Source organism: Acartia tonsa, chromosome 14, assembly GCF_053477335.1.
Source record: "Acartia tonsa isolate MP-2025a chromosome 14, ASM5347733v1, whole genome shotgun sequence".
NCBI lineage: Eukaryota > Metazoa > Arthropoda > Copepoda > Calanoida > Acartiidae > Acartia > Acartia tonsa.
Window position 1 is genome coordinate 15,074,100 of NC_137273.1, and position 27,921 is coordinate 15,102,020.

The 27,921-nt window shown below is 31.3% G+C and overlaps 2 protein-coding genes across 5 annotated transcripts in view; both read right to left on the reverse strand.

Annotated features, from left to right (window-relative positions):
• Positions 1-27,921, reverse strand: part of yl (Putative vitellogenin receptor yl) — a 268,402-nt gene that overhangs the window by 124,964 nt on the left and 115,517 nt on the right. The window lies entirely within an intron of this gene.
• On the reverse strand, positions 1,886-27,138 carry LOC145305846 (uncharacterized). The gene is made up of 8 exons (XM_080147667.1): positions 26,833-27,138; positions 25,719-25,838; positions 12,459-12,581; positions 9,811-9,914; positions 7,937-8,022; positions 5,440-5,522; positions 4,907-4,986; positions 1,886-3,955 (listed from the first exon to the last, which is right to left on the reverse strand). Exons 1-8 carry the CDS (start codon positions 26,856-26,858, stop codon positions 3,948-3,950), a joined length of 630 nt encoding a protein of 209 aa, XP_080003793.1. The 5' UTR covers positions 26,859-27,138; the 3' UTR covers positions 1,886-3,947.

A 27,921-nucleotide genomic window follows, 5' to 3' on the forward strand; every position in this document is an offset into this window, starting at 1 on the left:
TTGAAATCGATAGGACAATTCTAACATGCCTAAATTAACGGAAAAAGCTATCCGTTACGGACGGACGGACGGACCGACCCTAATTATAGAAAAGCTTCGCTTTTAACAATTTACCAATGTTATAATAAAGTTTATAAAAAAATGAACAAGAATGACAACATCCATAAAATCAAATCTCTGAAACGATAGGCCAAATGAACATAAACGCTTGTAGAATGTCATAACTGAAAAATCAATTTATAAATGTATAAAAGTCGGATCAAAAGTGTCAATTAATTTATTGAAAACTGCGTAAATACAGCATAGGACATACTTATATTTTCACGACTTGATTAAAGAGGTGCTTCGCTTTAAACATTGTGCTTTGTTTTCCTAGGAATCATTACTCTAATAATCAGATCAATTTTAATTACATAAAAATTTGTGGTTTGTGACTGACAGACGGACTGACCCTAATTATAGAAAAGCCTCGATTTCAACAAGATACCATTGAACATGAAAATGAAACAAGTTAATCTCATATTTTGCTAAGCAAAAAATAAGTACCTATTAATTATGACTACACTATTTTGGGCCAAAACATCTTCTATAACTTCTATGTTAGCGGCTCTGTCGCTAACACGTAGGTAGGGACTCTGTAGTAGTATTTGTAGGCTAATGTTGCTCAAAACCAACATAAAACTTAAAATTTTTATAAGTAGCCTAAAGCCATACAGGGACATATGTAAATTAGAGGATCTTGATTGGTACTTATTAATAGCAGGGATAAGGGATAGGAAACCTGGCCATAAATTAGGTCTCGGCCTGGTTTTGAAAGGGATCATGCAACTTTTACCATTTGCCTAATTTAATGACCTTACTGGCGGACGGCTCATATTGGCTACCGCTCTAAACCAATAGTGTTCTGTGATTTGGGCTTGTTTTGTATCAACCAATCACCAATTGGCGGCGCCAATTGGTGATTGGTTGATACAAAACAAGCCCAAATCACAGATGGCGGAAATTTTAGAAGCAGACAATTCTAGAAAAAATAATGATTTCGTCTGCTATGAAAAAATAAATATAAATGGTGTTAGATCACATTAGTTTAATTATTAAATCTGCTTAGAGTTAAACATTAAAAAAGGGCCATATAGAAAAAACAAAAATAACGGGATTATTTTTTTGGAAAGAAGGTAGCTACGAATTTTCATTTGGTAGTTTATAAATTAGATGTTGTATTTCAAATTTTAAAAATTTAGTACGGAATTGATACAACACCTTAACCCTAATTTTTGTACAATACAACACAGTACAGATATATCATTACATTATAGTATCCAAAAAACTTGATAGAATGTTACCCAAGTGCATATTTATTTATTTATTTTGAATTTTAATTAGCAATGAAATTTTCAAATAAAATTTTTACTCATTAATAAAAATGCAAATAATACAAACTAAAATCTGTCTGAGGGAAACCCAACTATAGCTTTCTGACAGTTCAAATTACCAAAGTAAAAGATAAAAAATTTTGGGAGAGAAAAAACTTCATTTTAACAAAAGCCATTAATATATAGGTTTATAAAAAGTTATGTTTTTTACTTTAAACTAGCTACCTGAATTTGATTCTATACTTTATCTACACACACACACAGCTTTTTTATTAGCGTTTAGGACGAACCACTGCGTCATCCCAAAACTGGTTTATTAGGCCTAGGCTTGAAATAGGCCTGAAATAATATTTTCCTACGTTTCCCATCCCTTATCCCTGATTAATAGTATCTATTAATCCTAAAAGCTTTATAAGATAAAGCTTACTACTTTTTATCTATTTAGTGAAAATTGAATTTTTAAATTAAATTAGATGGTAGTTTTTGCAAAAAAACAAACAAAAAACCAGATATTTTAATGATATTTTATTGGACATTTAACATATTTAAAACATATATACTATAGGAAGATTTGTACTAAATTTTTTTACAATAGACATATATCATTAATATATATTTAAAATATCTAATTCTGGACAGAAATATATGCTAACCAACAAGGCCCATAATGATATATATCTTTATTAAAAACATATAACAAGTAAATACAGCTTTCTATGTAAGAGCAATCTAAAATTTCATTATTTTTCTTTTCTGTCAAAAACATTAAAAGCATTCTTTAAAGGATATAAACAGGAAACAGTTAAATATTTTGGCTTTTGTTGGTTTTGTGACACCAGCCCCTATTGCCCCACGAACGCCCCTTTTGACAAAAGGCAGTGTGGTCGCCCCTTTCAGGGGTTATTGTATTGCCTCTTCATTATGAGATAATATCGCCTCTTTGAGAGGTGATTAAAAATAAAGGGGACAAAGACCAAAGAGTATTAAAAATCAGCTATGTGACATCATACAAATGAGGCATTATTCATCACTTTTTTAGGGGTTTTCTTTCCCACTTCTCCTTTCATCTCCCTTATTTCTATGACGTCACATAAATGATTTTTAACGCACTTTGGTCGTTGTCATAAAGGGAAGATAGTGTGCGGTGTTTCGAAAACAACTAAAGCCAACATTTTGTTTGAAAATTTAATTAAATTTTAAATTTTATTCGATTTACAAAATTACTATAGATTTACAAACATCCATTGTTGATAAAAATTAGTCTAACATTGACAAAAAGGAAGCATTATTCTAAACCCACACTAAAAATTTGTATTTTTTTATAAAAAAAAACTTAAATATTTTACGTAAAATTTGTTTTTTTGGTCCATCAAGTAAAATATTTGAAAACTTTAAATATTAATATTTGGTCATAAAATATGAATTTGATACTTAAAAATTTAAGAGTGGAATTTCACAAATTTTAACATTTTCCTAATATGAAACAATATGAAGCCCATTTATATTTTATTATTCTACAACAGCTTTAATTAACATATATGTATATAAATAATTTTGGACATTTAGATTTGGCATATTCCAAAATTTGACCTTTCAAACTATTTTTAAGAATATTAAAATAAAAAAAATTCATCAATGTCCAAGCTTTTTTTATTAAAGAGGGTTAGAAGGTTTGAAATTTGAGAAAATATCACTTTTAGGTTGTAATAACACGACACAACAGGCATAACAAAGTTTTGGTGTTTAACCCCCCAAAGAAATTCAGATTCATCAATTAAAAAGGAAGAGGTTCAAAATGAATAAAATATACAGCTACCTATGTTCAGTGTGATTGGTATTATATCTTTCACAACCCGCTTTATTCGTCATTAAATTAGCATCCATTGTTCATGATATTGTGTTTGTGCTAAAATTTTATTAAAATTAAAAATAAGTTGCCATATTTCAGAAAAAAAAAATAGATAAACTCTGAAATTTTAAGGGAAAAGACAATCAACATAAACTGATATGCATCCCAGACAATGATAAACAAAACTACCCCTTCATTAGAAAAACTTGATGATGAAAAGGTTAGACACTACTTAGATTGTATCAAAATTAAATTCCTGTACCCAAAGTTTTAAAGTTTTACTTTTGGTACCAGTACAATTTACAGATCAATTTCCCTACCCTTACCCCTGATAATAGTTATTTCTCGTATCGTATTATAAACGGCTTTCCGCAGATATAGAATGTACAATTATAAGATTAAAACTAGTTTTTTTAGCCCCGAGGTGCCGAAGGCACCGGCTAAAAAAACTGGTTTTAATCTTATGATTGTACATTTCTATATTCGTAGAAAACTGGATATAATACGATGCTGGACATAGTTTTTACGTATGGATGAGAACCGGTTCCTATCCACCGGATTCGAATGAATACGAGAAAACTATTTTCAGTAATGTTCAAAGTTTTGGGTTAGTCGCTTTTTTTGAAGGGTCAAATTTTGAGATTATCCATAATAAATAGTTCTCATAGTAACCATCTCTCCTCTCTATATAATATCACAGTAAAACAACATCTAGCTAGAAATCTTCAATCATCTGAAAGAAAAAAAATAAAGTAAATTTGATACAGTAAAATAAATGCAAGAATAAAAACTGACCAAATAGAAATAGTCTACAAAAGTTGGGCATAAAGTAAAGCTATCTAACTACTTTGAAACAGCTTATAGTACCTATAAAAAATGACATCATAAAATACAAACCACCAAAGATAGGCCAGTATTAATTTAAATCAACCAATTTTAGAATGTATACACTGATACAGGCCTATCATTGGACATTTGTATTGTATGACGTCTTTTTTATAGGCACTACAAGCTGCTTCAACTAGCTTGCTCTACTTATGGTTTAACCTTTTTACCATAAAGCAATCAGCACATCATGTAAAAAAATTACCTACATTGTTTTCATTCAAAAAGGTTGATGCAAAGCATATTTTTTTTATTCAAATGTGATGTCCATATCCTTGATTTTGTGGCGAGTGAGGACTTTATTGTCAGATTGAAGTGTCCCAACATAATTAATTTTGCTGAAATTTTCTATTAATTTAGACTTTTCCTTTTTTGAAAAAAAGAGGTAATTGCTTTTTCCTTTTCTATCTATCTATCTATCTAATAACCCGCGATCGTGGCTCAACATGTAGCGCATCCGCTCGTCGCCGGGGAGGTGACACTGCGTCATAACTAAAGACATTATAAATAGTTCCAACGGCTGCTATGTCAGGTGTGCAACATAGATAGTAAAAGTATGGGGAATGCCTTGGCCAATAAACAGGCGCAACTCATTATCATGCACAGTTAGGACTTCTCAGACAAAGGTCGTGCAATCAAAGGGTTGGTTGTCTGATGGATGTTACTTAACCTAATATCCTTGAGTGTTAGAGTATCGCATCCCATTACACGCGGATGATACTCTGGATTCTCTAGATGATCACTTAAACCGAATTGAGAATCCCGCCCTTTCGAGGTAAAGGCAATCTATCTGTTTCACCTTCACTTGTTTTAGATCTGTATGCTGAGTGTTGGTTTGAGGTTGTGTGGCAGTTGTTGCAACGGCTGCTGCGCTGGTGGCTGAATAGATATAAGATAGATAGATAGTTAGTTAGATAAATAGATAGATAGTGAGGTTGTTTGGCAGTTGTTGCAACGGCTGCTGCGCTGGTGGCTGAATGAAAAGGTTTATGAAAATTAACTAGCAGCTACGCCCCTAGACGCCTTTATAGAAACGTGGAGTAATTTTTCATTTTAGTATTAAATTTCTTTTTTTAATTTTTGGGAGGCTATTTTTTCTAGGGGTATTTCTTTTTGAAGCTGGGTAATTCCCTTCCCTAAAATTGTTTTAAACCTACTAATTGTCTAAGAGAGGGAAAGTGCATTGGACAGTAATTTATACTGGTTTCCAAGGTTTTTAAACAAATTAACATTCAAATTTATTAGGGAATGTCCAAACTTTTCAACCTATAATTTTAAATACTAAGACCTATGAATAAGGTATTGAAAAGGAACCAATGAACAAAAGTTTACCTGTCTATGGCTCTGTAAAATATGATGAGTGGGATCAACATCAAGCAATACAGTATAGTCAGAATTATGTAAACCTCCTCTATCTAAAATATTATCCAAATCAATATACAGATATTAATGAAAAAACTCTTTTTATTTGTCTCTAAATGTGTATAAGTAGATAAGTAAAATCAAACTCTATATTTGAGCCTTTAATTGCCCATAGAAAACAAAAAAATATAATTAAATAAAACAGTATGCTCAGAGTTATATAAACCTCCTCTATCTAAAATATTATCAAAATAAATAATACATACATCAAAAGTATTTAAAAAGCATACATTAAATCTACATATATTTGAGCTAAACATGTTTTTTTTTCAATTATCAATTATCAATGATATAAACCTTCTATATCAAAAATATTCCCAAAAACAATTATATTCAAATAGAACAGTATCATCAGAATTGTTTAAACTTTTTCTATCTAAAATATTATCAAAATCAATATACAGAAATTAATAAAAAAAATCTATATATGTTTTTTATTTGTCTTTAAATACAGATAATTAAAATCAAACTCTATAATTGAGCCTTTAATTGTCCATAGAAACAAAAATCAAAATTAAATTGAACTGTAGCTTCAAAATTACGTAAGCCTTTAACAAGTTATCATATTGGGAACTCTATTTATGAGCTATCTCCATCTCTACTTAACATAAAAATACCATACAGATAAATAAAAATTAACTCTATAATTGAGCTATATATGAGTAATCACAAACAAATTTTTATAATCAAGCAGTACAGTATAGTCAGAATTATGTATACCTTCTCTATCTGAAGTATTATCAAATTTGACTCATCAAGTAGCCACTAAAAGCTAAGTAACATTAACAAAATCTTATTCAATAGCTTACAAAAGAAAAAAGTTATAACATTCCTTATAGAATAATTCTTTCTTTTCCCATACATGTAATATCTTACAGTTTTGCAATTCTTAGAAAATTCCAGAAAAATTTATATAAATGTAATGAACATGTTGAATAGAAATAAGAATTGAATAAAAAGATATTTATTAAATAATCAGTTTTAATTATATGTAAAATGTTTAAATATTTAAGGTATTTCAACCTATAAATTCAAATGATTTAATAAATCTATTGTTTAATGTTAGGGAGGGAGGGGACAATGGGCTGTTTATTACACTAGTCTTTAAAGTTTTATAATAACTTTTTTTATTTGTTTGCTTAACAACTTACGGGACTTTTGAATTTGATTGGTTGGTTCATTAATTTGAGTGTTTAAAAGTATCAACCACTAATTGTAATCTACAGAAGGTGTGATTTGGTGAATAATCATTGGGGATGTACATCAATTAATCAGCTATTGCCTTATCCCTTTAGATGCCTGGTTTAATGTAAATTTATACATTATCTAATTCAAATATATTGTAATTACTAATGAAGGTGTAATTATTCTTAATCTGGTGATTATGGTGGAATATATATTTTAAAGTATCTAATTTAGGATTTAAATAGAAATGAAATATGTTATTGAAATATAAATAAACTAGTATAGATAGTATCTATAAATAGACAGATAGATAAAGGATATTTTTTACACAATCAACACAAATAGACATAAACAAGGATGACAACATCCATAAGAGCGAAGCTCTGAAATGGAAGGACAAACGAACATTAACACTTGTAGATTGTCAGAACTGAATTAGAATATTAATGCATCAGTACAAACAATATTGTAAGTAAATGTGTTGCAAAGCTGCATAAATAGATGATACTGTTTAAGGACATACTTACATTTTTGGGACTAGTTTATAGAGATGCTTCGCTTATAACATTGTACCTTGTTGTAATAGGAATCAGTTTTAAAAAAATCAGAAAAATCGGATAATTTTAACATACAAAAGTTACAAATAGTTAAAAAGCGACATGTTCAAAATGAACATACGGACATTCTGGTATTGATTATAGAGTTTCTACGCTTTCTAAATTGTACCTAGCTACTACAGGAATCATCCTGCAAAGTTTGGAATCGATAGGACAATTCTAACCTGTTTAAACTAACGAAAAGAGCTAACTGTGACGGTCGGACGGACGGACCGACCCCAATTATAGAAAAGCTTCGCTATTAAAAAGGTATATAGGAGTATATATGAAAATATAGATCACTGTTGGTTATAAAATAAAATATAAATAATAACAGACACCTAGACAAATAGACAGATAGATAAAAGGATATTTGTTTACCCAATCAATATAAATCAATAGACATAAAAAAAGATATATAATAAGCTATCAAATAAGATAGATAGTGGTATCTGGTGGTTATATTCTGGGTTTTCTCTGCTGACATATTTGTTGTAGCCACACCAACACCAGTATAATATAGATAGATAGATAGTGGTACCTGGTGGTTATATTCTGGGTTTTCTCTGCTGACATATTTGTTGTAGCCACACCAACACCAGTATAATATAGATAGATAGATATACCTGGTGGTTATATTCTGGGTTTTCTCTGCTGACATATTTGTTGTAGCCACACCAACACCAGTATAATGTAAGCACTGATAAAGAACCTTGAAAAATATTTTAAAAATTAATCTTTTATTTTAAACAAAGTTTAAATCTAAATTTAAATTTGTGAGTTTAAAACAAAATCTCATATCTTAACACTTTAAAAGAGTAACATAATGTTCATGTGATTATATGTGTATAGCTAAGACTCTCCTTTACTGTGAAGCATCTTCACAGTAAAGGTTCAGGGATGGGTTATAATTATTTTGGAATACCCTAACAAGAAAAATCAGCCCTGGAACCCCCTCCTCTCTATTCCGCCAAAAAATATTTATTTCCTTTCCTGTCCCTCTTACCCTTAATTGTCCCCAGAGGTATCTAGGTGGTTAGCCACTAGTTCTACATACATATTTGGATAATGTTAACCACAACTAGCCAGGTCTTGGATTCAACATAGCCTGCATATATCTATCTATCTACCTATCTATCTATCCATCTATCCATCTATCTATGTTTACCTGAAGTGTATACAACTGGCCAGGTCTTGGACTCAGCATAGCCAGCATATATCTATATATCTATCTACCTATACAGGGCGTTTAAAAAAAGAATGCATTTCCAAATTTGGGAAACAACCATTAGGAGTACAAAAAAAAATAATTATATGTCAATATTCTCTATAAAAATATGCATCGAAATTGTTACAGGTGTTTTTTAATATCTCTGAAAATAACGGCGCATTTTAAAGCATAAATATTTCAAAAGATGCGTATGATGCTTTTTTCTGGTAGAATTTTGTGCCTTAAGGTTGGTTTTCAAAAATTTATTCACTTGAAAACAACATCTTAATACGGCCAATACAATTTTCTACCAATTACATTAAAAATTTCATTTAAAATTCCCTCACTGAAAACAAATATTCAGTTTTTCTTTTTGTATACTTAAGAAACATGACCTTAAAAATTGCTCATGTTCGTTAATCCCCACCCCTCATTTACTCCTATAATCCTTTAATTTGATTGACAGGTTAAGATATAAACTCATAATTTATCCATAATTTGTAATTAAATGCTTTAATAAAAAAAATTCAAACTTCAATAACTTTTTTGTCTTTAGAGATTTTTTTGTCAAATAAAAAGAAGTTTTTTTCTTTTTACTATAACCTACGTTATTAAAGAAGATTCTTTTACTGCAAATGCATCACAATCAAGAAATGTGAAAAAATGACAAATTGCAGTTTCTTAAAAATGCTTTTGTGAGGAGCTAAAAAGCATTTAACCTTTAAAACTCATTAAGGTACTTTTCTTATACCTTTTTCTAAATCAATATTGAAATTCTACGATTTTTTTTATACATAATAGAAGAGTTATTTTAATTTTTCTTGCACAACATTTTTCACATAAAGCATTTTTGGAAACTATGTACCTATCATAGAGGCCGTATTTTTAGAGATAATGAAAAACACCTGTTATAAATTTGATGTACTTTTTTACAGAGAATAAGGACATATAATCGTTTTTTCTGTATTCCTTCTGGTTGTGTCAGAAAAACGAAAAACGCAGTTTTTTCTGAAACACCGTGTATAACTTTCAATCTATCTATCTATCTATGTTTACCTGAAGTGTATACAACTAGCCAGGTCTTGGATTCAGCATAGCCAGCATATATATATATCTATCTATCTATATATCCATCCATCTATCTATCTATCTATCTATCTATCTATCTATCTATCTATCTATCTATCTGTGTTTACCTGAAGTGTATACAACTAGCCAGGTCTTGGATTCAACATATCCAGCATATATCTATCTATATATCTATCAATCTATCTATCTATCTGTGTTTACCTGAAGTGTATACAACTAGCCAGGTCTTGGACTCAGCATAGCCAGCATATATCAGGCTGATGGTGGAACTAAACATCAACAATCCCAGCCCAATATCCAGGTACCTGAAATAGTTTGTCTTTTAGGATATCAGGAGTAGCAAGGCACAAATAAATAAAAGGCTGATATCAATAAGATATACAGCTAACTAAACAGATTATTCTTTGAAATGTCAGAGGGGTTATAAAAAGCTGATAGTTTAACTAAAGTCAATAATCACAGCCCAACACCCAGGACACGTAATATGTATCTATATGAATTATCATTAAAGATATTATGCATTGCTAAAAATTCTTGGTAAGATTTTCAAAGCATAACATATTCCAATACAAAACTTATCTCTTTTTGAAACCAATTTAAAACATAGATGTAATCTTCAAAAGTTTATTTAAGCTATCTGAAGTTCTGTGTAATTCCTCTGGTCATAAAAATGAATTAAAATAAAATGCTGTGAGCAATGTAATCAGTTGCAGTGGAAAGATAATAGTAATAACAATAGTGATAAAAAACTGTAATGAGTTTTCACAATTACAAAGCCTGGAACTTTATTGAGATTAGTTGTGGCACAGAGTTGCAAAATAGATACATCAAACTTTCTGTTGTTTCTATTTTCACTGATATTGCAACTACATTTTGGCACATTTGCAAAAAATCACAAAAATGTGTCATCAAAAATTCTAATGTCAAAGACATAAGCAAACTTCTTTTTCTAAATTAGCTTGGGAAAATAAACTAAAACTAAAGAAGTTTTTAAATATTTTTCATACGCAATTGTTTATGTTTTTTTTTTGCATTTTTGCAGATGTTCCTTCCAAGGATTGCAACAGCTTAATTACTTTGATGACCCTAGGTACACAATACACACTGTTTCACAGAGCCAGTGATTCACATAATACATTGGGTTTTTAATTACACTGGTACCCAAAGTTTTATAACCACTTTAACTTATTCGTTGGCTCAAAAACTTTGGGTACTTTCACTAAATTTTATTGGTTAGTTCAAATCTAGAAGTGTCCTTACGTTTCAACTAATAAAATTTATGCCCAGAAGGGGTGTTCTTGCTTATACTAATTGAGGATGTAAATCAATTTATTGTCCATTTTCTTATCCAATCCCTACAAAATTTAGAGGGGGAGGAGCTTTTATATATGAAAGACCAACTTTCAAAGGAATTTAAATTGACAACTGATTTACACCTTTACTTTATCTTATCCTAATTTTTTTCAGTTACAAAATTAATTCTCAAAATTACAAAAATAATTATGAGAAAAATTGTTCCTGTCTCTGACACAGAGTAAAGAGTCTCTGTAAACAAATTTTATCTGGGGCAGGTCAACTTCAAGTTTTTAAAAAGTAAGCAGTGCATAAACGCAGGGATCTAAAGGGATAAGACAATAACCCGTAAATTTATGTCCTCAAAGATAAAACACCAAATTATCACTTCTGTAGATTACAATTATTGTTTGAAACGTTTGGACACTTACCAATCAAAATTCAGGAAAGTCCCCAAATTTGTTAAGCCAACGAATAAGAAGACGTTATTACAAAACTTAAGGAACTAGTGTAATATCCCCTCCCTCCCAATCATAAATTTTAAGAAAAGACAAATTAACTGTTTACATTTTCAGGATGTAAAAAAAATGGGTTGCAATCTTACCTAAAATTTTAAAAGCAAAGCTTTTCTATAATTAGGGTCGGTCAGTCAGTCCATACGTCCGCAACGGTTAGCTGCTTTAATTAATTTAGGCATGTTAGAATTACCCTATAGATTAAAACTTTTGCATGATGATTCCTATAACAGTTGGGTATGAATTAGATAGCGTAGCAACTCAATAACCTTAACCAGAAAGTCCCTTTTTTTTCTTTTTGACAAAACTTTTTGTATAATTTAATTGTTAGAGTAGACATGTTAGATTTATTCTATCGATTTCAAACTTTGCATGATGATTCCTTTTACAGTTACGCACAATTTAGAAAGCGTAGCAACTCTATCATTGTTACCAAAAAGTCCTACGTCCACTTAAAAATGCAGATTTTTAAACATTTTGACAAAATTTTTTTTTAATGATTCTTAGGACAACAAGGTAAGCGAGGTAATTATAAACGAGGTCAAATCCTAAAAAATAAAAGTATATCCTCTACAAGATTTATTTTTCCCTTGTACTTCCTTCTGATTTTAAAGCTTCGCTTATATGGATGTTGTCTTCCTTGCATTATTAAGGTTCAACTCTTTATTAAATAAAATTGATGTAATAAATTTGATGAAATTTATATCGATTGCAGTAAAGTTGCAATTTTTTCTTCTTCACAATATTTTTATATTTTTATGAAGATATATAATGTTGATTATGTTTTCATTTTTTGTTGACATTGAAATCCGGCGATATCACACAAATTAAAGTATCAAGATGGTCGTGGTTCTGTTTGTCTGTCCCATCAAGTGCTAAACTGATATGATTCTCCTATTTTGGGTAGGGTGAAAAAGTGACCTCCCCAATTTTTTTTTACTTTTACTATCTAAAACAACAATAAAATATGGAGGAGACTCGACTCCCCCCCCTCAGAGGTCTCTAGGGGCGTATCTGATAGTAAATACATAAAAAACTGACCTCATCATGCGAAGATCATGTATCTCAGTTTGACTGAGTACATACAGATGGAAGCAGACCCAGATGAATGAGAGGAAGGTGCCGAGCCCACCGAGGACTAGTGTGTACAGCTTCAAACACCATCTGAAACACAAACAGATTATGAGTGCCGAGACCACCGAGGACTAGGGTGTACAGCTTCAAACACCATCTGAAACACAAACAGATTATGAGTGCCGAGCCCACCGAGGACTAGGGTGTACAGCTTCAAACACCATCTGAAACACAAATAGATTATGAGTGCCGAGCCTACCGAGGACTAGGGTGTACAGCTTCAAACACCATGTGAAACAGAAATAGATAAAATTTAATTTTATGGTGCCTTTATTCAATTAAGGATTTTCAAAAATCTGTACCTGCATTTCATTAGAATGTAAGAAATTATAGCTGGGTTTGGGTAAAATAAGTATTTTTGCAGTAAATTGTTTTCATTATTTTTAAAAACTTATAGTTAGGCGACCTTAATTTTACTCTTCATTTTTTTAATTAAAATACATTTTTTTTAACTTTTTCATTTTGCAAACACTATTCTTAAGAGTTGTTTTGCTTTAAACATTAATAGCGGCTACGCCCCCTAGAAGCCTCTAGGGGCACTTGAGGTGGGAAGCGGAAAAGTTGACCCCCGACCAATTGTCAATTTGAGGTTCAAAAAGTAAAAAATTGTTTTTTTTTGGGGGGGGGGGAGGAGGAGAAACATTCCCCTTTGAAATAGTAAACCTAAAATAAAATTTAAAAAAAATAAAAACCTTACATGGACTTCACTGCAAAAGAGAACCATTTCGATTCAGTGGTTAGCGAGATCTTTCCCTACATACAAAAAAAAGCTTACTACTTTATATTCTTTATTATTTTGTATTTCTGGTAATGTTAAATTGAGCTAAAAGTTTTGTGGAAAATCTAAATTGGACTAAATTATACTTTAGATTATAGTTTCTAGTTGTTTATATAAGTTACTTTAACTTTTATATATATTTTTTGACAATTTTTATTTCTTTTTTACTCATTCTCATTCTCTCTCTCTCTCTCTCTCTCTCTCTCTCTCTCTCTCTCTCTCTCTCTCTCTCTCTCTCTCTCTTTCTATCTTTTCTCTCTTTACATATATATTTCTCTCTCCAATTATACCTCTCTTTATTTTCACCCTCTCTTTCTTTTTCACTCTCTCTCTATCTTTCTCTATCTTTACTTTTAAATTAAAACCATTTTTCCCAGTTACTTACAGAGTATATAAAAAGTTGTAGTAAATTGTATATTAGTTTTTATTCTGAGTAATTCTATACAGTTTTTCTTCCTTTAATAGCCGGTGTTCATACATTCATGTGAATAAGAGATTAAAAAAATCAGGGAAAATATAGTTGAAAATCTACCCTACTATTTCCTATATTTGGAAAGCTTGAATACAGAGAGAGAGGGGACAATGGGCTGTTTATTACACTAGGCCACAAGGTTTTACAATAACGTTTTCTTATTTGATGGCTTTGATTGGTTAGTTAATTTAGTTGAGTGTACAAATGTTTCGACTATTAACTTTTATCAAAAGAAGGGGTAATTTTGTGTATTATCATTATTGGGAATGTACATTAGTTCATCGGTCATTGTCTTATTCCTTTATACTTCTGGCTTAAACAGCAGAGAAACGACAAAGATACTCTAAACATCGAATAGTTAGTTAAACAGACACCCTAATACTTAAAAGCCAAGATATCGTATTTAAATCCACTGAATAACATTTTACAGACAGAGACAGAAAACTTACTGAAGACAATTTTTTAGGGGTCCTATGGCTTATACAAATAACATGAAAGATGTAAAAAATTATTGGCGGAAAAGGAAAAATCCTTGTTTTTTTTCATCATTTAAAGGCATGAAATATTAATGGATTTATTGTTTCATGGATCTTACACCAGATTATCGTGTACTCTAATATAGTGAAACTTGTAGCTGGCTAAAAAAAGGTCGCCCCAATCCACCCCTTTTACCACATTCCTTCCCCACCTACTGGATGAACGAACTGACCAATAAATAATGTACATGCTAGCCAACAATTTTTCTCCTGCATAATATTCACGTATATTCTATATCAATTGAAATAATTAGTGGGGGATAGTTTGGTCTGCGAGAGATAAAAAGATTTATTTCCTAAACCCTCGTTAGCATGGCTCAATTTAGACATTTTTTATTAGAATTTTTTGGTCGAGAAAAATTTTGCAATCCAGAGATCTAATGGGATAAGACAATGGCCGATAAATTGATGAAAAATCCCAATGATGATAAACAAAATATTTTCTTCTGTAGATTAAAATTAATTTAATACACTAAACAATGAAAATTCATGAAAGTCTCTAAAGTTGTTAAGCCAACGAATAAGAAACCACATTATAAACAGGGAGGGAGGAGACATTCGAATATTAATTACACTAGCACCCAAAGTTTTATTTTAATGTTTCCTTATTCACTTCATTAAAAACTTTGGGAACATGAGTGAATTTTGATTGGTTGGTTCCTAAAGTTAATTGTCCAAGCGTGTCAGCCAATAGTTTTAATCTATAATCATTATTAATGTAAATTAATTTATCGCCAACTGTCTTATCCCTTTGGATACCTGGATTTTACATGTAAGGATTTGTTGAATTTTGAGCCAGGCTAACCTAAACATTTTTTCTATACTTTTTTGTTACTATTTTGGTAAAGTTTTTCTCCCTACTTCGTACAAGCCAATTGAATTAAATAGACAAGCGTATCTATAATTTATAAGCTTAATGTTATTTTAAAGAAAAAGGAAGATTTCTATTTTAAATCATACAAGCAAAGTTCATAAAACAATGATATACATTAAATTATACTGTTACCCGAAGTTTTATAAACTTGATCCCTAGATTGATTAGAAACTTTGGGGACTTTGATTTAATTCTGATTGGGTTGTACAAACTTATAGTTCCCAAACTTTTCCACCAAATACATAGTCTTAGTCTACAGAATTTGGGTTTGTTCATTGATTTATCGCCCATTGTCTTATCCGTTAAAATCCATGGCTCAAAATTAAAATAAGCGCTAGATATACGGATTTGAGCTTAAGAACATGTAGAATAGCATTGCTGTATTATTTGTATGTTAGTTTGGAAAGGTCATTGTACACAACGTTCCTTACAATATTAAATTAGATTTTAAAAATCGATCGTAAACCGTTCAAAGGTAAAAATATGTAAAATTTATTTCACATATTCATAGGGATTGACAGCCGCTCCTCGTCCGCACAAAAGCCGCAAATTTAAGCAGATGAATTATCTCTTTAAAGGAAGCCTGCAAGAAATACCACGCTTTAACTGCTGAAAGACTGCCACAAGTAGACCAAATACCCCAAATTTGAAGCCTTCAGCTTCTATAACAAAAAAGTTCTAGGCATTTTAAAATGACATTTTATGTACAATGAAAATTTTGAAAGAATTGCAATGCTCATGTTGAAAACTTTGAAATTAAACTTCGTTGCCTAGAAACAAAATTATAAGCTTATTTTTGTCATAGATTTAGGTTTCCTGTAACTAATTATATTTTTACAATAAAAATACCCATTTTTATAGTCAAAATCATTAAAAAAATTAAGTTTTACTTGCGTTTACCGAATGTACTGTAGCCAATAAGAAGGCTGAATCAGCTTAACAACCAATCACAGCTAAGCTTATATTAGTTTACCCCTTTGTTTCCGCTATGATTTTCGTTTAAAAATGCAATATAAATCGAATTTTTTTAATAGATTTTGACTATGAAATGTGGTGTTTTTATTGTAAAAATGTAATCAGTTACAGGCAATCTAAGTTTCTGACAAAGATAAGGTTATAATTTTGTGTCTAGGCGACGTAATTTAATATTGTTTTTTCTTTTATGAGCTTTGGAAATCTTTCAAAAATTCCATTGTACATAAAATGCTATTTTGAAATGCCTAGAACTTTTTTGTTATTGAAGCTGAAGGCTTTAAATTTGGGGTATTGGGTCTTCTTGTGGCAGTGTTTCAGCTGTTAAAGCGTGTTATTTCTTGCAGGCGTCCTTTAAGAACAAAGGTGGATTCTTCAAACAAAATTAGGGCCGCTGCTCGCCGGTGAGGCAAAATTGTTTTTTTTTGTACAAAAAAATCTACAAAAACTAAACAAAATCTTATGTTTATAACCCTTTTATTATTTTATCTAATTTTGTAGATTTTTTTAGCGATTTTGGAGGATTTTTCACAAAAATAATTTTGCCCCACAATTTTTTAAAAGAATCCACCCCAGGTTTCGACATACAGCTAAATTTTGAAGTTAAAATATGACAATTTCACTGAGTCTTACACGCGGCTCTGTATATCCATTGAATGTGTGTTGCTTCTTGCTTTAATAAAAGCACTGTTTACGTATAAACTATCTATAATGCAATGTAAGCGTCTATGCTTTGTTGAGACTTTAGTTAGCTTAGTATAACAATGTTAGCTAAAGAGTAGCTGCAAATTAAAAAGAAAAAAATTGTAAAGAAAAGTTATGATTGGTTTATTTTTACTTTGATTGATGCTTGATGTATTATACAAAAGTTTTAAAGTCCTACTGTCTGACGAAATCGCTATGGGAAAAAGTGAATTATAAAGTGAAGTCTAAGATAAACGACTAAACTTTTTAGTGACGATTCCCTTTAACTAACGGGCATCTGTCAGTTTGTCAGTAATGCTCTGAGATCCAAAGAGAGAGTGAACAATGGGTTGATTATTACACTAGTCTCCAAAGTTGAAAATTTAACAGCTTTAGGGGCTTTGGTAAATTGTGATTGGTTGGTTAATTAAGTAAATAACGTTTCAACCACTAATTATACACTGCAGAATGTGTAATTTTGTGTATCATCATTGGGGATGTACATCAATTTATCGACCATTGTCTTATCCCATTGGATCCCTGTCTGAGAGAGGAAATGTGATTTTCTCAGCTGGTTTAAAACAAAAAAAGGCTTTTATTATTTGGAATGCGTGTCTATGTTTAAGGCTAGGGAACGTATTTTACTTAAATATGCTCTTACTGTACATAATCTAAAGGGATAAGACAATTGCCTATTAAATAATTACAGTCCCAATGATGATAAACAAAACTATCCCTTCCTGTAGATTACAATTAGTAGTTGAAACGTTTGGACACTAAACTAAATAAACCAACCAATCAAATGAAAATTCACAAGTTTGTTAAGTCAACGAATGAAAAAACGTTATTAAAAAACTTTGGGGACTGGTGTAGTAAAAACTGCTGAATGTCCCTTTCCTTCCAAACATAATCGTATGTGCTAGACTCAAATTATTATGGCGCCTAGTAAAAACCAGGGATCTAAAGGGATAAGACAATGGCCGAAAAATTGATGTTCGTCCCATAGACGTCCAAGGGGGGGGGGGGGTAAAGGGGTGATTACCCCCCCCCCCTCAAAATTTTGGATTTTAAATTTTTACCCCCCCCCCCCCAAAATAAAAAAAGGCCTCTATGAAATAAAGATTACCCCCCCCCCCCCCACCCCAAAATTTTTATTTTCAAAATTTTACCCTCCCCCCCCCCCCAAATAAAAAAGCTTGGACGCCCCTGGTTCATCCCCAATGAAGAAACGCAAGTTTACCTCTTCAGTAGTTAAAAATTATTTGTTTGATCACTCAACTTAATAAACCAACCAATCAAAATTATGTTAAAGTCCCAAAAGTTGTTAGGCCACCGAATAAGAAAACGTTATTATAAAACTTTGAGGACTATAGTGTAATATACAGCTGAATGATCTTTCCCTACCTGACACAATCGTCTGTGCTAGACTCAAGTTATCAAAGATACTTAAACTATTATAGCGACTAGATAAAGCACGCAATTTTAAAGTTTATTCCAGTATGGCTTCGAAACCGATTAATATCCGGTGGATAAGAGCAGGTTCTCAGCCTCACTGAAAAATCATGTATTTTCTACGATTATAAAATGTACAATCATAATATTAAAACCGGTTTTTCTACCCCGTGACTTCGGCAAAACTGGTTCTAATATTAAATTGTACATTGTTTTAGCCGCGGAAAGCTGTTTATAAGGCGATATAATAAATATCTAACTCCGCCTATATTTATATTTTGGCAGCTATATTTAAATGGATATGTTGTTACAGGGATGAGGGGATTCAAATTAAAATGACGTATTTAAATTAAATACGACGTAAAAAAATTTGCCAATGAGAGGCCACTATAAATTTTACCATTGGTCAATTACAGTGTATACTGGCCTCTAATTGGCTAATTTTTTTACGTCATAATCAGAGTCAGACACTTTCACTAGGTTCTATATTTGACCGTATGAGGAAACATGGTTGCATAAATTTACAAGCTTCGCGTAAAAATATATTAGTTTATTGATATACAAAGGAATGCTATCAATAGTATCACACAAGAAATACATTGTAAGATTAGTTCTTTTTCGCATCGTATTATGGACAGATTTCCGCGGATATTAAAATAAAAAATTTAAAGATTAAAACAAGTTTTGTAGGCTAGCAAAACTGGTATTAATTTTATGATTTTTATTCATAATCCATGGAAAATTGCCTTTAGTACGATTCTTTTCAGTATGGCTAAGAACCAGTTTTAATCCGGCGGATATTGATCAATTCCAAAGCCATACTGGAAAATAAATTATTTTCCATTAGTATATCCCTAAAGATCCCTGATTTTTCCTGATGTTTTTAGAATTTATTTTATGTGTAAAACGTCTGAGATGCTAAAAGCTATAAACAGCAGGCTTTATAATCTATGCTCCACAATATTTACATACACTTGAAACTGCTGCCCTAGCTTTTAGGAATATCAGAAAGAAAAAAGAAAAATGAAAACCTGCCTAATAGTTAATAGTTACCTGAAATTATATCAGGCAGACGAAAATCCTTACTACTATTCTTTTTTTTAATATTTAAGTTGTGCAGCTGCTTCTCTTTGACTAAAGTATTAACTTTTTTGTATTCCCTATATTCATAAGTATCGAGGTTGTTCTGTCGGTCATGCTACCAAGGACATTTGAATATAAGGTTTTCGTATTTTTTTTCTCTCTTTATCTTTTTATGAACATTGAACATATGCTCTAAGGGTAACTTTTTACGTGTGTCTATCTATGCTTTTTTGGGTGTTGTCATCCTAGTTTTTAATATCGGATGTATTGTTTTTTGGGAATAGTCCTTTTCGTGGCAACGCACCTTAAGGGGCGATTCGTCGTACTTTTAAAATGGCTTTTTATAGGTTATTTTAGGCTAGGTTAGGTAATATTGGGTTAGATGATTGCCCCACAGGGTTAGGCAATTGGCCCCGCAGGGGCTAGAAATAGGAGAAAAGCTACTGTGAAAAATACGAAGAATCGCCCCTTAAAGTGCGTTGCCAACGAAAGGGACTATACCCTTTTTTGTACCCAATCCTTGGTTATTCTAAGCTATGTGAATAATATGCCCTTTTCTTTTCCTTTGATATTTGTATAGGAAAATATCAGAGAGATTGAGAGAGAGAGAGAGAGAGAGAGAGGGCAGTAGGCTGTTTATTATACTAGCCCCCAAAGTTTATAATAACGTTTTCTTATTTGTTGGCTTAACAACTATGGGGAGAATTTTGATTGATTTAGCTTTAGTGCCTACACGTTACAACCACTAATTTTTATCTATATAGGGGTAAATTTGGGTCATCCTTTGGGTCAATGTATATCAATTTATCGGCCATTGTCCTATCCCTTTAGATCCCTGGGAATATATAGACATGAAGCTTTGGTCAAGATCGATTACCTTTTTATCTTTCTTTACTGTTGTATGTAATATGTATTCTATTTTGACTTTTTCTATAACTATCTATTTCTTTCTCTCTTTTTCTCTCACAATCTCCCACTTTCTTTCTCTCTCTCTCACTTTTCTCTATTTCTCTTTCTCTCATTAAATATTTTTATTTCCCTTTCTCTTTCTATCTCTCTCATCTCTTCTCTTTAACTCTCCTTCGTCTCTCTCTCTCTCTCTCTCTCTCTCTCTCTCTCTCTCTCTCTCTCTCTCTCTCTCTCTCTCTCTCTCTTTCTCTTTCTCTCTCTCTCTCTCTCTCTCTCCCTCTCTCTCTCTCTCTCTCTCTATCTCTCTCTCTCTCTCTCTCTCTCTCTCTCTCTCTCTCTCTCTCTCTCTCTCTCTCTCTCTCTCTCTCTCTCTCTCTCTCTTTTTCTCTCTCTGTATACATCTTTCTCTGTTTGATTTCTATGTAAAAGAGATTATAAAGATGGATTGACATAAGAAAATGCAAAGAAAAGAGTTATGGGCGGGTCCTAAAATCATTTTATCTCAATTGCATCCCATCACAGTTGCAGGCTGACATATACTGTAATTTACAGTGATTACATGAATTTTTAAAGTCCAAAAACACTAAAAAGAAACATTTTATTGTGAAAAAATATAAATCTTCTTTGGATAAAAGAATACAGGTCTTACTTTCAGTCTTTAGCCTTATATTTTACTTTTAAAGCGAATTTATCAATCAAAAAGTGAATGTTATATACTATATGTCAAGGGGGGGGGGGGAAGTTCTGACACATTTGCGTAAACGGTGAGTATAGGCTTTATCTTTGGACTGAGAGGATAGGTTATTAGGAATAAAATCATTCTTATATGATGAATTTCCCCCAGATATAAGATTTTTTGGATAGGCCTCCAGGTTCCGGAGCTCCAGGCCTCCAGGTGGTCTCTGTACAGGTAAAATTGAAAAAAAAATAAAAAAAATTTAAAGTTACAGGTCAACTTATAAAACAAAATATGCATCTTTTTTAATATTATTCACATATTTGAAGAAAAAATATGCATATTTTGTTTTATAAGTTGATTTTTAACTTTAAAAAATTTTTTTTTTCATTTTTACCTGTACAGAGACCACTTGGAGGCCTGGAGCTCCGGAACCTGGAGGCCTATCCAAAAAATCTTAAATCTGGGGGAAATTCATCATATAAGAATGATTTTATCCCTAATAACCTATCCTCTCAGTCCAAAGATAAAGCCTATACTCACCGTTTACGCAAATGTGTCAGAACTTCCCCCCCCCTTGATTCTTTTGTAATTTTTAACCATACTACTTTAAATTTTTATTTATGCAATTGCCAACTACTTAAAACATTGCATTATAAAGAATTGGGCATGTTAGATTCTAGTTTTAAACTAAAAGCATTTGGTTAGACACAATAAAAACTGTCCCGAATTTGTATTAATTTTGAGGAACACGACTCCAGTGACGCCATATTTTTCTTTCCCGAAAAAGGGAAGGGGGGAAGAAAATTTCTTCAAAAGAGATGGGGAAAACCCCCTTTTCTCCCATCTCTTTTTTCTTCCCCCCTTCCCTTTTTTTCTTTCCCCCTTCCCTTTTTCGGGAAAGAAAAATATGACGTAACTGGAGTCGTGTTCCTCAAATTAATACAAATTCGGGACAGTTTTTATTGTGTCATTTGGTTATGATCAAAATTTTTATAGATTAAACTTTAATTGCGAAAGATTTAAATATATAAGAATTACTTTTTAATTATCAAAAGTTTAAGTTTTATATACACCTATCTGCGGAAAAATCAATTAGAAATATGGCACCCTTGTTAATCTTTGGCCACAGTTTGACAGATTTACTTACAAAAACCTGGGGTTACTTGGACAGCCCAAAAGTTTGGCATCTGTCCCGACTTTGTTAATAGTTTACTTGACACGTTGGCACATTAGATTATTAACCTTCCAGGCTCCAGGAATAGGCATGGAGGGACGGGAAATTGGACTGTAAATTATACTAGTACCCAAAGTCAACCAACAACTGAATTAACTCGAAAAAGGCTGATTTTTTCATGATTTTGGGCGGCAACGCTTTGTAGTAAAGACGACCTTTAATTTGGCCCCCAAATATTGTTTGAGATTTATATGGCCTGTAGGATATGCCCTATTCCTAAAATACAGACTCAAAGTTCTTCATTTGCTTTGTAAATTTGAGTATCATTATCAAAGCTTGATTGGTAGGTTCAAAACAGTAAAGTCTAGCCTTTTCAATCAATGATATAACCTTCTGAATGGGTTATTAATAATTTACATCAATTTATCTTTCAATGTCCTATCTCTTAAGATCAATAAGAAACAGAAAAAGTTAAAAAATATTTGGAATATTAATTCATCACCAATTGTCCTATCCCCGTATTCCTGATATATTTTCCTTCAAGTAAAGGATAAACGTCATTTTTTGGATGTGGAACAAAAATACATCAAAAAATACCGTCCAAAAATCTTTATCTTCATTTTATTTAATAATACAACAATTTTAAAAGTTTTTATTCTCTTTTATTCGTTGACTAAAAATTTTTTGAGAGTTATTATATCATGAGTGGTTGGTGAAAACTAGAAATGTTAAAATCATACTGTGTTACTTACTTCTAAAACGCCAATAGAACCCACTTAAAGTGACATCTACTAATTAAGTTTTCATCTATTTATAATAGGATTATATATTGCTAAATCAAAGTAATTTATTGTGGTATAACTATCATTTGCTTTGCTACTTACAGAAATCTAATATTTGATTGCACTATCTTTGTTTTCAAGTTACACTTTATATGGAAAGAAGTGGCTATGCCCCTAGAGGCCTCTAGGGGTATTTTAAGAAAGGAGGTAATGGTCAACCCTCCTTTTTGCACATATCCTTTTACTTTGTTATAGTTCATTTATGCCTGTCTAAAGCAAATGCATCGCAAACTTCATTTATATTGCATCCTTTATCAAAATCTTTAGTATGCCACTGAAAGCGTTACCTAATGCAAATGTCCAACCTTTTCCAATATCCTTGGAAACCAAACTGTCATGTATATGTCGTAAATAATTATAACCATGTCTTCATTTATCTATCATCAGGACCGACGCCAACTTTCAGATTAGAGTTTCCGCTAGGACAGGGTCAAAGGCTTTGTACAAGTCATAAAAAAAGAATTTCTTAGATTATTCTTATATCAAGATTATTTTTCTATAATACATAACAAAGACACGTTTTGTAGATATAAAAAAACCGCTACCAAGTTTTAGATTTACGGTGGAACATGGCCAAATGCTTTGTTTGAGTCTTTAAAAATATATTGACTTAAGAATTAAATGTGTTGTTCTTAAGAAACACATTAAGATTAGGTATAAAAAAACTTGAAATAAATACCAAAAATATAATATAAAATTGATATTTTATAAGTAAAAATTATTATCAATATAAGATACAATAAATTTTCTTAAATAAAACATGATCATTACAGTATATCTTATCTATCGAGTTGCTTTGCTTACTTAAAGCTAAAAACGGAAGTTTGAACTGTTCACAGCTTGAACCTAACTCACTTTTATTTTTGAAAAGTCAAGGACATAAAACAGGATAATTGTGTCTATAAGTAGCGCAGCATCAGGAATATGTCAAAGAACATTTAACTATAATACAGAAAAAAAGAAATATTATTAGATAAATTTAGTAAATGTTTCCGGAAGCATCTTTTTATTTATACAGTGTTTACTTATTGGCTGACATAGTTAACGGACATACCTAATTATAGATAAAATTAGCTCATCTATTTAAAATAGCACAATGAACAATCTATAATTATAAATTGAATGTGCTTCTAGGAGTTATAAAGAAAAAGTCTGGCAGGGCCCATGCGAAATGTAAATTTCTTGTTATTAATGTACCATATTCGAAAGTATTTTCAACTTTAAGTTATGTTGCATATGTTTTATCAATGATAGCAATGTTTCTAACAGCTACAAAAATATAAAATTTAAAAGCAACATTGCTCTGCTTTATAGAACTTCTATAATCATGCCAGAAAATCTGGAGACGTTCTACTGACCTAATTAATTGTAAAGCAGCTTTGCTACTAAAAATGTCAAAACTAGAAGTAATATTTTCTGGGCCACTTTAAATTTTAGACAATTTATATTCTTTCAAACTTAAATTTATGGATTTAAAATATATACAATTTCAGGAATGAAGGGATATATCAACGACAGACAAATTTATCTGTTAAAGTTTTCAGTTTTCAAAACGCAATTAAGATAAACAAAAAACTATGCCAGCTTAATTCTATGATAAACTTTACTTAACTAAACCTGAATTATATAAAAAAAAGAATTTTGATTGACGAATTTCGGTATACATTGATACAATTAATACTTTATTTGTATTTTAGCTCAAAATATTGAGCAGCTATCATACTAAATTAATTTTTCATTTTTCTATCTGTGTATTTCTGCGCATTTAGTTTATATATTTTACACAAGGTTAAAAAGGAACAAGGGTGAAAAATCCATAAAAGGTATTTTTTCCTAATAGACTAAAATAAAGTTTTCTTTTATTACTATGTTTTTTTTAACTGTATTGAAGCTACTTTTTTACTTTGATTATATTTTTGATGATGCACTACTTAGAAACATTCTTGTTCTTGTTCATATTTTAAAATAACAATTGTAAAAAGATTCGCTTTTCAAAATCAGTAAAAAGCAAAAAAGCTAAAAGATTTTTGTAATAAATAGTACATTCAACCTTGAATTTGTATTGCTTTTAAAACAGCGAGAAATATTTACAATTTAGATAATATATTGATAGTATGTATAATTATATACTAGTCATGCTATTTTGTAACAAATACATATGTAATCATTTATCTTAGAAATCTAATTTACTTTTAGGGAAAAAGTTAACTATTTCTATATTGACTAACTTAATTAATGCGTTAAGAAGAGTTTTAACTGCTTTAATAATCACTAGCGGCTGCGCCACTAGCATATTCAAATAAGGCAGGCAATAAAATAGCTTAAAACAACCTGAGGACCTTCCCTGATGTAAAGCTTTACTCAAATGGAGAACTCAATTAGTTTTGAGGTTGGCAAAATATTAGCTGACAAAAAAATATCTTTATTACTCTGTATAATAGGATTACACTTGTAGTGCAGCTACTATATAACTAGGAAATATCAAAGGTCAGTACGTTATTTGTCATTTTATCTCTTAAAGTTATGAAATTGAATACAGCTATTAAAAATTGTATACTTCTTTAATCTGTTTATTAAATTATACAAGTATTTTACAAGAAAGAAGGCCTCTATCTTTAAGAACAGCCGAGAAAAACAAGTTTTTTACAGATGAACCATTAAACGTGGAGACATAATAAGTTATAGTGTAGCGCTAATGTAAATCAAATGTACCTGAAAGATTTAATGGTAGGACACTTGAGTTTAAACTCTATTCTATCATCCTCTTGGCCCTCATACTCATTGTATTGGTACGAATACACTGGAGGCTTCTCATCTACAGCACCACCGCCCCTGGAAATATTAAGATTAGCGTCAAAGACGACATTTTTAAAATAAAAGCCGACTTTACAGTCATAATTGAAACTCATTATTGATTTTATGGTAGGACACTTGAGTTTAAACTCTATTCTATTCTACTCTTTGCCCACATACTCATTGTATTGGTGCGAATATACTGGAGGCTTCTCATCTAACACACCACCACCCCTAGACATTTTAATTTCAAGATCAACAAGACATTTTGAAAATAAAAGACGACTTTGTGATTTTACTTGAAACTCAATTTTATCAGGCAAATTCTTTTAATAGTTTGAATTTTGATCCTCATAGCACTAATACAAAAAAAAAGCATTTTAAGTTTTAGTTCTTTAATATTCAAAATAAAAATTACCTCCTATAATAATGTAAATCTAAGATTATCAATCTATTTAATGACAGTTTGACCATAACAAAGCGTTTGATAGATAAAAGTGATATATACTAATAATGTATATGTAATATACGGGGATATCATTACAGTGGAAAAAATTGCCGTCAATTTAGGGTGCTAATAAGTAACTCACATATTGGTCAGTTCGTTCATCTACTAGGAAGGGAGGGTATGGGGTAAAGATGCTAGATTGGGGGATCGTTATTTTAGCCAGCTACAAGTTTTACTTTATTAGAATACATGACAATATGGTGTAAGATCCAAGTAATTATAAATCCATTTTCATACTTCAATCTTAATTGGTCACACTCTCAGTAAGTTTTGAATATGGAGGGCTATTCAACGCTTTGAAAAATTAAGGGGGTTAAGGGGGGAGGGATAAACTTTCATAGGTGACCACTCTTGTACTCCTCTCTACAACCTCTCTATTTGCAGCCAAGGGTGGCTCACTACCCCCTACTACACCCCGTAAAAATAAAATGACTCTACTCTTGCTAACCCTCCTAGTAAAACCATGTGTACCCATTAACCAAAACAATTAATATTTCAAAAAGATTATGTATCAAAAACACCTACCTATAAGAATAAGCATATGTCGCCATGCTGGAAGATTTTTTGTTAGTCTATAATTTAACTAATATTTTCACTTTTGATTTTTTCTCACTAGAACATTTTTTAGTTGACTTTGGAAGATTTTCAATAATCACTAAGATTTTATGACAAAAGAGCGGTCAAATCCTGCCCAGGAACGGGAACAAGCCCTAATGGTCATATCCATGACCGCTTGTTAGTATTGATATCCTCATCTGGTCATTTTAATGTCTGCTTGTTTTATTTTTCACTTTATAAATAGTCGATAATCATTTTTTACATTTTTAATCTGAAATATGAAAAAAATTGAAGATTTTTTTGGTTTTAAATATAGATAAATAAATTTAAATATGTAAACTAAAGCTTTATTCTGTAACTAGTGTATGCGCTCCTAGCATCTAGTGACTCTATATTCGAAGGGATATGGAAGGGAAGAAAAATAGCTTAATGCAATACCCAGGCTTATTTTTAAAATAAAAGCCTAAAACCATCTCAGGGCCTATAAGAAGTTTCCTTCTAAAGAAGAACCATATCGGTTCAGTGGTGAGCGAGATCCTTCGCTACAAATAAAAAAGCTTAATACTTTAAATTATAGGATATACAATAGTAAATTTCTTTGTATGAAGCTAAACTGCTGATCCGAAATGATTGCACTTTTCAGAGATGATTCATAAATTTTTTTGGGCTAATTTCAATGCCCTCACCTAGAGGATAGGGGTGAAACAAATCAGGGATCTAAAGGAAAAAGACAATTGCCGATAAATTGATGTACATCCCTAATGATAATTTACAAAATTACCTTCTTTATACTAAAATTAGTGGTTGAAACGTTTAAAATTAACTCAATGAATCAACTAATCAAAAGTCCCCAAAGTTGTTAATTCAACGAATAAGAAAACATTATTATAAAACTTTTGGGAGAAGTGTAATAAACAGCCCATTGCCCCCCCCCTCTCTCTTCTCTCTCTCTCTCTCTCTCTCTCTCTCTCTCTCTCTCTCTCTCTCTCTCTCTCTCTCTCTCTCTCTCTCTCTCTCTCTCTCTCTCTCTCTCTCTCTCTCTCTCTCTCTGGAAAA

What these genes read in the sequence shown, in the direction of transcription:
- LOC145305846 (XM_080147667.1), bottom strand. Translation starts at nt 26,858, where the DNA reads ATGGCGACATATGCTTATTCTTATAG. An exon ending in CCTACCATTAAATCTTTCAG is followed by an intron (nt 12,582 to 25,718) that starts GTACATTTGATT and finishes TTTGTGTTTCAG; the next exon opens with ATGGTGTTTGAAGCTGTACA. An exon ending in GCTAGTTGTATACACTTCAG is followed by an intron (nt 8,023 to 9,810) that starts GTAAACACAGAT and finishes ATATTTTTCAAG; the next exon opens with GTTCTTTATCAGTGCTTACA.